Here is a 13651-nt window from a genome sequence, read left to right on the forward strand (position 1 = left end):
GCCAATATGTTAATTCCTCCCTCACCCCTTTTGTAAGGAACAATCTTTTTCACAGTTTCCCAGGGCATACCTAATTTCTCCCCACCCCCTTTTTAGAATGAACTTTTCCCAGAGATTCCCAGGACACATCTCACTGTGGAAATTTTATGATCTTCTCATCTCCTGGCTGTGCCTCTCAGAGGTGATAGGTTCTGGCCATCTGGCTTTTCTCCCTCCATTGTATCACGTGTGGGTTATACAAATTCGATATAAGGTTAAATATATTCAGGTTACATCAAGAAAGGATTTCTTTATCAGCCTCCCCCCCTTTTCTTCTTCCACTGAAGAAATGACAGATACACGGATCTGACACTCACGTCGCCTTGGTGTCATCACGTGACATATCACAACTTCCCCCCACCCTTTGCTAAAACAGGCATGGATGTGGCCAGCACATGATGCATCTGGCCCATGGGCTGTGAGTTTGACACCCCTGGAATAGAATAACAGTATTGGAAGGAACCTTTGGAAGTCTTCTAATCCAACCCCCTGCTCAAGCAGGAGACCCTATACCATTTCAGACAAATTGTTGTTTTTAAAAACTTCCAATCTTGGAGCATTCACAACTTCTGGAGGCAAGTTGTTCCGCTGACTAATTTTTCTAACCATCAGGAAATTTCTTCTTAGTTCTAAGTTGCTTCTCTCCTTGATTAGTTGTCAGGATTCTAGCAGTTGCCCTAATTAAATCATGAGCCTCGAGCCAAACTTCAAAACCTATAATAAATTTATTAGGAGTGAACATGTCCACAGGACCTGTTTGAAGCCAATTCTGAGACACATAATTCACTGTCACCCTTGACCCTGGTTTCCCCCCACCCCTTTGGGTGCATCATAATTCATATTCTCCAACAAAACACGTCCAAGAGTTATCAATTCAATTCCAAACTGCTGCACTGCTCTTTCAAACTCCTTTTCCCCCCACCCCTTTCTGTTGGCAACTATAAAACAGCCATAGAAATGTTTTATGAGTTGACATTCGGCTCCCCTCGCTTCTTGAAGGTGACCTATACAACACCAAAAAACAACAACAAACTGATTGCAGGTATAGAATTTAGGGTTGCGAACTCTGTCCCCCCAGGCTTGGTTGGATTTTCTGCATGGAACCTTGCTAACAAGGCCATCAACTTGGACATTCCTACTCTTTTTTTTTAAAGGAATTTTATTAATTTTCAATAAACAAACATACACAAACAAAACACAAAACATAAAAACATAAAACTTCTTTTTGGAAAGTGGCCTAGTCCCGGGTTACATCTTTTGGTACAGACATAAATCAAATTCATGCTCACTTTATATAGCATTTCGTATCTTATTTACCATTCTATATTTTCTGTATGGCTTCTCCCCTCTTTTCACTCTCTTAATTCTATTTTATTTATTTCATCTCAATTTAAATCATTATACTGATATCTTTTGTCCATTCTGTAATCATCTATTTTTCTTTTCTTATTAACACAATATTTCTCCTGTAATCCACTAATTGAAGTATGACGCTTTTATCTTTCCCCTAAATTAACACTTAAAATAATGTATAATTCTCATTCTGATTCTGCTTAGCACATTCTAAAACTACCTACTACATTTTAAGATAAGAAAATAATAAATTTATAATATAGTTAAAACAATAATCCATAGTATATTAAACTTTATCATTTATGCATTTTAGTATTTTGTTAAATCATACAAAGATCCAATTTTCTAACATTATTTCAAATAAAGATACAAAAATACAATCTTATGTACTTTTGCAGAATCTCTTTTGTAATCCTAGTCTTTTTACTCCTCCCCCCCATCTCTTAATCTCCACCCTCTTGGTCTCCACTCTCTTCTGTAAACACTAACTATTTCATTTAGCCTTTCTTCTTTTTAAACTTTCTCTTCCTGGAGTCTATCTTTCCCCTAGATTTAACACTTAAAATAATATATAATTCCCATTCTGATTCTGCTTAGTACATTATACATACATTTTAAAATAAGAAACTAATACGTTTATAATATAGTTGAAACAATAATCCAAAGCATATTAAACTCTATCATTAAATCTTAAACATTAAACATTTACATATTCCCTTTAATATTTTATTAAATCATATAATATTCCAATTTTCTAACTCTATTTCAAATACAATACTACAATGCAATCTTATCTGCTCTTGCAGAATCTCTTTTTAATTTATATTTTACCCTTTGTCTCTGAAAAAGATCTGTTTTTTTACATCTTGTTTCAAGCCTTTGTGACTTCTCTTCCCTTTTTCCTTTCCTTTCTTGTCCAATCTAGCCTTTTTACCCCCCATCTCTTAATCTCCACCCTCTTAATCTCCCCTCTCTGTTTTATTCCTCTTTTCTGTTGCTTTCTGACATTGTATCAATTTTTCACCTTATTTTCCCATTTTTTGTTGTTTTTTTAAGTCTTGAATTCTCCATTCTCTTTCCCTTCTTTCCCTTTTCTTCCTCAACTAAAATTATTTGGTCATTAAAGATGGCTTCTTCATCTTCATCCCAGCTTTCTTGTTGTTGTAATTCCTGGTAGGTAGAAATCGCCATTTCCAAAAAGTGGAAAACAGATCCAGAAGAGCCCTTCCCTTCTTGTTCCTCTTCTCTTAACTTTTGAAATTCCATTTTCAATTCTTCAACAGTTAATGCCATTGTGGAGTTTTTTAAACAACTCAAAAGTTATTAGTCTTTCAAAAATAGTTTCCAAAAGTCCCAAAGTCACCAAGCAACCCTAATCAACACAAACTGTCTCATTTAGCACCTTCTTCTTTTTGTACTTTCTATTCTTGGGGTAGAATCAATTGCAAAGTTCCAAAATGTATTTATTGAACTCTTATTACAGTTTATCTCTAGTCTTATAAGCTCAAAGCAATCTCCTCCAGCAAAGTCTTAATATAAGTTCTTTATCTCTCCCTTCCCACTTATAGCAAAAAAAAAAAAGAATTTTTAAATCTTGAATTCCAGTGTTCAGAAATCTTTAATACCCCCTTGGTTTTATTTTTCAAATTTAATTACCTTCTGTTGCCAAGACAGGTTTTCCTGATTTCCTTCTGCTATTTCCATAGGGAAGGAGAGTAAGAAGAAAAAAAACTTTCCCTTTTAACTTTCTTCCACCGCTTTTTTACGATCTTCTTAGGGAACAATGTATCTTAAAAGAGTTGAATTTCCAGGATATTTAGATGTTACTTGTTATCCTGGTTCAGCCAAAAACTTTCACTTTGGTGAAAGTTTCTTTGTGGCGGCCATTGCTGACCGCCACTCCACTGCTTTTGGAAAAAGGAGTCAGCCAGCTGAGGGGGGGGTTACAATCCCCCCGAACCCCCGCTGGGCCTCCTCTATCTTCAGTCACCTCTACAGGGTGACTATTAACTCCCAAATCCAGCTGGATCAGGGGCACGCCAGTGGTGAGCGCAGCAGGAAGCGCGCATGATCGCGGATTCCTGCCACCGCTGAAGCCTTTCAAACCAGAAGACACATTCCTACTCTTTACCCAAGTTGCCTCTGATAAGGGGTAGCCTTTCCACTTGATTAAATATTGGAGTTGTCTCCTGTGCCATCTCAAATTGAGGATTGATCATGACCATGAAAATAAATACAAACACACATCCTTCACCCTCCACACATTGAACTGAAAATCCCCAACACCACACCAACACTGCACTATACAGCAGAATTCAAAAGAGCTACTGCCCTGTTTTTCAGCCTATTGTCCTTGTTTTTATTAATCTGTACTGCCTGCCAGATGGTAATAGTTCAAAAAAGGGTGCCCAGGATGAGATGGATCTTTGAGAATGTTTTGAATTTTCTTAAGGCAGCGGGAGCTATAAAGCTCTTCCAAAGAGGGGAGAGGGCAATCAATGATCTTCTGGGCAATGACATTAACCCTCTGGAGTGCTTTCCTATCTGCCACTGTGCGATTGGCAAACCATACAGAGGTGCGGTAAGTTAAAATGCTCTCTATGGTGCAGCAGTAGAAGGTCACCAGCAGTTTTTCATTCAGTTGTTTCTGAGAAGTCTCAGGTAGTATAATTTCTGCTGGGCCCTTTTGACCAGGGCTGCAATGAAAGCATCCCAGGTCAGGTCCTTTTTTATGATAACATCCAGAAACTTAAAACTGGCCACTTGCTCCATCGGTCTCCGTTGATAATCAAGGGCTGGATGTCTGATCTGTTCCTTCTATAGTCCACTAAAAGCTCCTTAGTCTTATTGGTGTTGAGGACCAAGTTATTGTCTCCACATCACGAAAGCAACCGGTCTACCTTATCTCAGTAGGCAGACTCATCCCCACCAGAGATGAGTCCCACCACTGTTGTATCATCTGCAAATTCAGCAATAGTATTACAAGCATGAGTGGGAATGCAGTCATGTACATAAAGAGTACTCAACAAGCAACCCTGTAGTGTACCAGTGTTAAGAACAAGGGTTGAAGAGATATGATTACCTAATCTGACCCTCTGTGAGCAGCCAGACAGGAAATCCATAATCCAAAGGCAGATTGAAAGTCCAAGGTCCAGAAATTTAGACACTAGTCTATGTGGAAGAATTGTATTAAACACAGAACTAAAATCCACAAAAAGCATCCTCACATACCTCCCCCCCCCCACTACTCAGAGTAGTGTGAAGAGTGATGGCTATAGCATCCCCTGTAGATCTATTTTTTCTGTATGAAAACTGGTGTTTATCAAATCTCCGGAAGACCGGAAATGATGTGCCGGCAGACCAATTTCTCAAAGCACTTCATAATGATAGGAGTGAATGCCACTGGTCTGTAATCATTGAGGTTATTAATAGGGAACTTCTTTGGCAATGGAACAATGGTAGAAGCCTTCAAACAAGATGGAATAGTGGACTAGGATAAAGACCGATTGAAGATCCTGGTAAAGACTCCAGCCAACTGATCAGCACAGTCTTTAACCACTCAGCCAGAGATATCATCAGGACCAGCAGCCTTTCTCAGGTCCACAACCCTCAGAATGTTCCTCACCTCCTGTTCCTCCACAATGAGGTGGGGGCTACATTTTATCTGTCTCTGATGTCTCCACTTCAAAGTGAACAAAGAAATGATTCCGTTCCTCTGCCAATGAAGCATCCCCCTCAGCAGGGATGACATTGGTCGGTGGATGGTTTATAATTTGTTGAATCCCTTGCCACATCTGCCTCATGTTATTGCTATAACAGTTATCCTCAATCTTCCTCTTATAATTAGTGTTGGCCTTCTGAATATCTTCTTCAGATTAGCTCTGGCAACACTGTATCTTGCCCCATCACTGGAACTAAAGGCCTTGGTCCTGTCAAGCAAGAGGCGCTGGACTTCCTTGGTCATCTAGGGTTTCTGATTGGGATAGATCCTAATATGTTTATCCACAGTGATAGTATCTGTGCTGTGTTTGATATAGCACAGAACAGTTGCAGTGTGCTCCTCTAGGTCAGGGTGGTAAAAGATGTCCCAATTTGTGTTCTCAAAACAATCCTGAAGTTGTTGGGAAGCATCTTCTGGCCAAGATTTCAATGTCTGTATCATAGGCAGAGCCCGTTTCCCAAGATGGCTGTACACTGGTGCTAAAAGCAGTGACATATGACATACTATGGAATACCGGGTGTATTTTCCCTAACAATCGGGGTAACTTCAGTTGCACCATGACTGGGTTGATGAACTTTACTATGGGGAATGGTCCCATAAACTTTTGTCCCAATTTCTTGCTAGGAAGTCTTAACCTCAGATATTTGGTGGAGAGGTAGACCTTCCCCCCCAACAGGAATGGCCTTTGCGGGGCTTGGTGTTTGTCTTGCCTGTCTCTCATAGGTGTGTGCCACTTTTTCCAGTACTTTTTTTGACATTCTCCCAAGTTGCTTTCAGTGTTGACATCCAATTGGTCAGGCTGACTGAGGAGGGGGAATCCCTTGGATACCCAGGTATTGGGACAAAGTCCATACCCCTTACTACCTTGAAGGGGGTTAGTCCCGTGCTATTATGAACAGCATTATTGTATGTGACCTCCACAAAAGGCAGGAGGTCCACCCAATGGGACTGCTGATAATTCATGTAGCACCTCAGGTACTGCTCTACCATGGCATTCAATCTCTCTGCACCCCACATTGTTCAATGGGTGTGGCTTGGTGGACATGCTTTGCATGTGTGCAGAGGCTTTCCTACTCACCTCCTGCAACCCTGCATTTTCCCTGTAGCTTCAACAGCTGATGTGCGGCAATCTGTTGTGCTATGCAAAGCAGCTTCACTTCAAAAGCAGAGAATAAAGGTCAGTATGGGAGCCTAGGCAGGCGGGTGGACCCAACAGCAGCTTGTCAGAGAGAACTGGTTTGGTTTCTGCTGATCTTTGGTACTACCAGTACACCAGAACTGGGCCAAACTGGTAGAATAGCACCATTGGCTAACTGGTAGGCTGAGGGTAGTCCGCTGCAAGGTATAAAATGCACCTGTTTGGAAAATAAGTCATTACAGTCCAGATCACTGTGTTTTCCCCACTTTTTGGCAACTCCACTAAGAAGTCCATTGCAATCTCCTCCCATGGTCTCGTCAGCTCCACTACCATCTGTAGCAGTCTGGGGTGTGTGTGTTCCTGGTTGTTTTTTCATCATGGTGCAGGTGATGCAACTCTTCACATAACTGTCCATGTCTTTCTTTATGCTGGACCATCAGAATTGCCTCCAATCTAAGTGTAAAGTCTTTAAGAACCCGAAGTGGCCTGCTAGTTTGGCGTCGTGGCTCCTCTGAAGGACTAGTGTGTGTAGGGATTCTGAAACATTGAGTTTTGTCCCCTTCCATGCTAGGTCATCCCTTTTTGTCAATATGTGTTGATTGTCCCAGAACCAGGGGTCTCCTAGCAGTTCAGTTTTGAGTTTCATAGTTAGGTCATCTGTGGCTTGGTCTTGCCAATTGCAATGTTGTTGTCTGGTGGTTACTTCGGCAGCTATTTGGATGGGGGGATGATGACCTCCTCCCTTTTGTATTTGTACTGGGGCATACGGGAGAGGGTGTCAGCCAGAAAGTTCCTTCCCCCTGGGATGTATTTTAGCAGGAAGTCGAATCGGTTGAAGTATTGAGCCCAGCGGACTTGTTTAGGTGACAGTTTTCATGGGGTCCTAAGGGCTTCCAGGTTTTTATGGTCAGTCCAAACTTTGAATGGTATCTGCCCCCCTTCCAGCAGGTGGTGCCAGGTTTGCAGTGCCCATCTCACCATGAAAGCCTCTTTTTTCCATGCAGTCCATCGCCTCTCTGTGTCCATGAGCTTGCAGGAGGTGTAGGTGCAGGGCTGTAGGCTTCCTTGGTTCTTTCTTTGGAGTAACACTGCTCCCACTGCCACATCACTGACATCTGCTTGAATGATGAAAGGTTGTTCAGGGTCAGGATGCTTCAGCACTGGTTCTTTTGCAAGCAGTTCTTTCAGTGTTTCAAATGCTTTTTGGCAGGTTATGTCTCACTGTAGGGGTTGTCCCGGGCAGGTTTTCATTTCTGGACTCTCTGTCTTCAGGGGGTCCATCATGGGTTTGGCAATCCTCACAAAGGAGGGGATGAATTGTTGGTAGAAGTTTGCAAACCCCAGGAAACTTTATACCTGTCTGCGGGTGCAAGGGGCTTGCCAGACCAGAATGGCTTGTACTTTGGCTGGGTCCATCTCTATGCCTTCATTGGAGACTCGGTAGCCCAGGTAGTCCAATTGTGTGTGGTCTTTAATCCAGCTTCTTTACAGAGACGAAGAGCATCAAATCGTGATGAGTTGGGAACACCCATGCAGTTAGCGCTGGGAGCTCTGCCTTCCAGTGCTACTTTTATCCATTCAGTCAATTATTAACCCACACATCCAGTGGTCCCACACCTGGGAAGCCCTCCCCCATGTCCATCCTCCCCCCTCCCATCCATTCACTGCCCGTTTCACTAGCCATCTTCCTATGGCTAGTGACAAAGCATGTCAGCAACTCCCAGCATATCTTTGAAGCTGTGCCAGTCACTCTGTCTCTGTGCTTGTCAGCTGTGAGCCACCCTTGCCATCCTGGAGCTGCGCCCATCAGCTATTGCCCTTGGGATTCTCCAGTGCCATTGGCTGTGTGTCGCTGGGTTCCCACCATCTCCATGCCTCTCCAATCCCAAATGCCTAAAGTAAGCTGCCTCCTCCTCCCTCCCCCTCGAAATGGTGAGCCCCAAACCCAGCTTGACGATCACAGTCTCAGGCACACTTACCTTGAATGTATTATTGCTGGTTTGGATTTTTAGTTAGGAGCAAGCTACCCAGCTCCTCTGTACTTCTTCTCAGTCCACCTCAGCTAGCATCTCTTCCCAGAAGCCTCTGGGAAGTTCAAATGCAATGGAGATACAACTGATAATAAGATTTTTTGGCAGGAGAATCTTTTGAAAATAGGATATCAAGGCAATTAATAAGCAATAAACATCAAACAGTTTCAATGAAGAAAATGAGATAGAGGTAGTCATGTGGGTAGCTGTCCAAAAATCTCTGTGAAGTTCTGAAAACCAAAATGGACAAACACTGGAGATGGAAAAGAGGTCAGTAACTGGTAAGTAGACTACAATTATAGAAGTGATGGCAGGAAGCTAAATATGAGCTGAGACTGGTGTAGGGTGACAACAACATAAAAAAGCTTCTTCAGATAAAGGGTATTCAAAATGAAAGGAATACAAGTGAATATTAGAAAATTTGAGATAAACAGCATCACCACCAGGTGAACTTGTAGCTGGCTGACAAACTGTACTCAACGAATAATCCTTAATGGTACTACATCTACATGGAGGGAAGTAAGCAGTGGGGTGCCACAGGGTTCCATCTTAGACCCAGTAGTCTTCAATAACTCCATAAATGACTTTGGAATAGAAGGGGAACTTATCAAATTTGTAGATGACACTAAGCTGGCAGGAATAGCCAACACCCCAGAAAACAAGGATTCAAAAAGACCTTGACAGACTTGAACAATAAGCCCTAACCAACAAAATGAAATTTAATGTGGAGAAAAGCAAGGTTTTACACTTAGGCAGAAAAAAACAAAGGTACAAGTACAGGTTAGGTGAAACCTGACTCAAACACAGTAACTGTCAGAATCTTGGATGATTATTTTAACATGCAGCAACAGCCAAAAAAGCTAATACAATTTTGGATCAGGCTTCACCAAAAAAGGATATGCGCTCAACCAAAAGAATAGTAGAGAAGAACTTGAGGGTGATAGGGTAGGATTGATGCTTGATATTGATAGCAGAAATGAAACCTGATATTGGTAAAAGCATTTTTAGAGAATATCAATTTACTTTAAATATACATGAATTTAATTTATGATTGAATTCATCTAGGGGCAGAGGAATAGTATTATACAGAACTGAGAGGTCTTTCTGATGGTCACATTGAACTAACCTTCCTCCCTCCCTCCCTCCCTCCCTCCTTTTATCCTATCTAGATTTATCTACCACCTCTATTCAAATGGACTGTAGATATAGTGCAATAATTAAAAATGTAAGAGTTTGAAATATAACAATAATAGCACAACCGTCTAGGAGGCTACAAGTAGAAGTTGAGGACGGCTTGTGGCAACAGGCCTCAATTTTTCTTACATACAGAAGACTGCTTGATTACTAAAAGCTTTTAAGGATAGCCTCTGAAGCCAAGAGTTGAAAAGATCTGCAGGTAATATTTTCCGTGGCAATAATATACATGACAGTTATAGGTTCATTAATGTTTTTCTACATATTTCCCCTGTGCAAATGCTGCATAAGCACATACCTTAACCACATGGCCTACTTTGTATAACATACTGAGAGATACTTTCAATTTATTTAAAAAAAATCTATTTAACTTAATATTTGTTTTTATTCTGTATAAAATGCTGAGCCCAACATAATATCATGATCTCAAGTGATGCAAAATTATAAAAGGACAGTTACCACTGTCCCAATTTATTGTACTTCATTGTTTTATATAAACAAGTCTTATGTAATTAGAAAATACTCACAGAAAAAGTGATATAAAGGAATATAGCAAAATAAAGATAAGAAATCTGTACTTTCATCCAACGGTTAACTCACCTCTTCCTTTAATTGGCTACCTGCACTCTGCTGAGCAGTATCTTGGGAATCAGAAGATGTTCTGTGGCCCTGAAGGCTGTTTAGCTCTCCCATAGAAAAGACTGGAAAGAGAGGCCTGAGAAATCGGAACTCACTACTTAAGGATCCACCAGTCAAACAAACATCATAACGGTAAGTCCTGGAAAGTGACCCGTTCTGTGAATCAGCACAGTTCTCTTGGGTATCAACACTGGCAGGTGGGAAATGAGGAACAGCCGCAGTAAAATGGCTTTGGGGATCCTTCTTGAAAACTTTCACCACAATAAACACAACAATGCAGACCAGGAACACAAAGGAGACTGCAGCCAAGCAGATCACCAAATACTTGGTCAAGGTTTTGTCTTCTTCTGGTTCTTGCACACTGACATCCACCCTCCTCAGGAAGGGATCCGAAAAGCCATCCACAAGAAGAACATTAAGCAACACCGTGCTGGTCTGTGGAGGAAGACCGTTGTCTCTGACCTGTATCACCAGTCTCTGCTTGTTAGTGTCTCGCTCATTCAGGGCTCTCCTGGTTTTCACTTCCCCATTCTGTGCTCCTATGCTGAAAAGGGCTGGGTCCGTGGCCTTCAGCAATTCATAGGAAAGCCAAGAGTTTTGGCCAGAATCTGCATCCACTGCAACCACCTTGGTGACCAGATAGCCGGCCTCGGCTGACTTGGGAACCAGCTCATTGCATGGGGATGTGTTGTTCTGGAGGGGATACAGGAAGAAGGGAGCATTGTCATTCTCATCTATAATGTGGATTCGGACAATCACTTCTGAGCTTAGGGAAGGAGAACCTCCATCAGATGCCCACACAGTAACTCTGAAGCCTCTTATCTGCTCATAGTCCAGGGACCGGAGGGCATACATGTTTCCGGTTTCAGAGTTGATTGAGATGTAAGAGGTCACCAGGCCCTCACTCTTCCCGGGCAGAACTAAGTAACTCACTTTAGCATTCAGCTTTGTGTCCAGATCCAGAGCGTGGACTGAGCCGATGAGCAATCCTGGAATATTATTCTCCCGGATCTGCATGTCATATGAAGACTTTTCAAAAAGGGGAGAGTTGTCATTGACATCGGAGATCCGAACATTAATCAATCTTGTTGAAGTGAGCCTAGGAGATCCCCAGTCAATGGCTGTGATGGTGATGTTGTACTCAGAGACTGTCTCTCTGTCTAGGAGACTTTGGAGCACAAGCTGATAAAAGTTGATTGTGGTGGCTTTGAGCACAAAAGGAAGGTTCATCTCCACAGAGCAGATTGTTTTGCTGTTGTCTCCAGAGTCTTGGTCTCTCACACTGAAGAGGGCCACCATTGTGTCCAAGGGAGAATCCTCCTTTAAAGTGCTGGTCAGAGATATGATGGACACTTCTGGAGGGTTGTCATTTTCATCTTCAACCTCTATTAGTATCTTGCAATGACCCAAAAGTCCTCCTCCATCCATTGCTTTGATGTTTATGCTATGACTACTTTCCCTTTCATAATCAATCTGTCCCCTAACAGTAATTTCTCCAGTCCTTTCATTTAACTGGAACAAATTATTTATTTGTTCAGGCACTCGATGGAATGAGTAGAGGATCTGTGCATTTGAACCAAAATCAGGATCTCTAGCCTCCACCTTAATCAACAGTGTGCCCTTAGAAAGATTTTCCTTTATCCTTACCTTATATTCAGATTGAGAAAATTGAGGAGAGTTGTCATTTATATCTAGAACATCAATATTAATTTGAACAGTGCCTGTTTTTTGTGGCACTCCTCCATCAATGGCCATCAGAGTTAATTGAAGATGAGGCATCTTCTCCCTGTCTAGTGGTTTCTGCAGAATAAGGTCAACATTTCTTTTTTCATGTTCATCAGTCTGTACTTCTACTGTGAAATGTGAATTTTTAGTGAGTGTGTAATTTTGGATACCATTTTTTCCTAGATCAGCATCTTGAGCAGATTCCATCTGAATTCGGGTATTCACTGGGACATGTTCTGATATTTGTATAGTAAATGTATTTTTTGTGAAGTTAGGAGCATTATCATTCACATCTTCGACTTGTATTTCAATATTATGAAATTTCAGTGGGTTTTCTAGAACAATTTGTGATAAAATTAAACAAGGCTCCTTTTGACCACATAAAGCTTCTCTGTCTATTTTATCATTTATCAACAAATCTCCATTTTGGATATCAAGGTGGAAATATTCTTTAGTGTTGTCAAAAATTAAACAGGCTCTGCGAGTAGAGAGTTCTCCTTTTTTCAATTGCAAATCCTGCAATATATTAGCCACTACAAACCCATTTTTCTTTTCTTCAGGGACAGAATAATGAACTGAAATACATAGTGTTCCAAAAAGATTGAAGAAAAGCAAAAGATACAGACCTTGTTTGCCCTTGAGGAAGTGATCGTCCATTGTGTAGGAAATTTCTTTATCTTCAATTTTTTCTCCAAATGTTACCTTCCTAATTTTTATCCGGTGAAAATGCCCGCTGACAAGAAAAACCTGCTTTGTTTTGTAATGTGGATATTTGATTCCACTGAAATTTTGCTCATATTCTGTGGAGTTTTTGCTTCATTCCCTAATTTCATCTCTAATAATCATTTCCTCAGCATTCCTCAAAGACAACAATCTGAGTGTCTATTAATATGTTAGCCTGTGCTGCCACTATGTGGCTGAACAAGGAAACAAATCACTTCTATGTTTCTAATTGTATGGCACCTGATTGTACAACAGACTTGAAAATCTGAGATATATTACTTAATAGTTTGGAACAGATTTTTTTAATTGCAGCAAAAGTTAGTAAAGTTTCTGTGAAAACAAGCTTATGATCTTTAACTGAAAAAGTATTGAATGGTTTGTATTATAAATACCCAGACTTTTATTTTCACTCTCACTACCTTTTGAATTGTCTTTACTTAAGAAAAAGATAAAATTTGACAATGGGATATTTATGTGAAATTTCCAGTTAAATTCTTTTTTTCTTATTTGCTTATTTTGTTGATAAAGATCTTCTAACATGGAAAAAATTTTAAAGTATATCTGGGAACCTAGTCCAAGTGTTCATTTCTTATTTCTCTGTGTTTTAGTTGATACCATTAACTTTTCTACTTGCAGAACTACTTTGGAAAGTCATAATCATAGAAATGTACAAATTACTTAGAATATTCAAGAAAAGTAAAATCACTAATTTCCTTCAATTTATAAAAGGAAAAAGAATACAAAGCATTTTAAGGTATGTGTATGTTACAATAACAAAGAAAAAGAGAAGCATTCTGAAGTCAAATTTATATATATATTTAAATGTATTAAATTCAGCTCTACACTTTACACAATAAATTAGAACAAATTCAATAAAAAGTAAAAATATTAGTGCAATGCAAAATTCCCAATACCATTTTCAAATTCACCATAAAGCAAACCAACGAACAAACAAAAACCACCAAAATTATTCTCAGCTGGCTGGCATACAAATTTCTTCTCTACTTCATGACCAAAAGGTTCTGCAGATTTAATCTGGAGATTCATGTGAAAGCTAGTAGGATCCATTGAAAACAGGAGACAGAGGTC

At 40.4% G+C, this 13651-nt stretch overlaps 1 protein-coding gene across 1 annotated transcript in view; it reads right to left on the reverse strand.

Moving 5' to 3' along the window:
- LOC113436459 (uncharacterized) overlaps positions 1-12673 on the reverse strand; it is a 53201-nt gene extending 40528 nt beyond the window's left edge. Inside the window, exon 1 of the mRNA XM_087930385.1 lies at positions 10076-12673. Coding sequence (XP_087786511.1) covers positions 10076-12496 — 2421 coding nt within the window. The 5' untranslated portion in view covers positions 12497-12673. The remainder of the gene's footprint in view (positions 1-10075) is intronic.
- Between the last annotated feature and the right edge of the window lie 978 nt (positions 12674-13651).

The sequence above is a fragment of the Pseudonaja textilis genome, chromosome 3 (assembly GCF_049901715.1).
Source record: "Pseudonaja textilis isolate UNSWEBS1 chromosome 3, rPseTex1.2, whole genome shotgun sequence".
Lineage (NCBI taxonomy): Eukaryota > Metazoa > Chordata > Lepidosauria > Squamata > Elapidae > Pseudonaja > Pseudonaja textilis.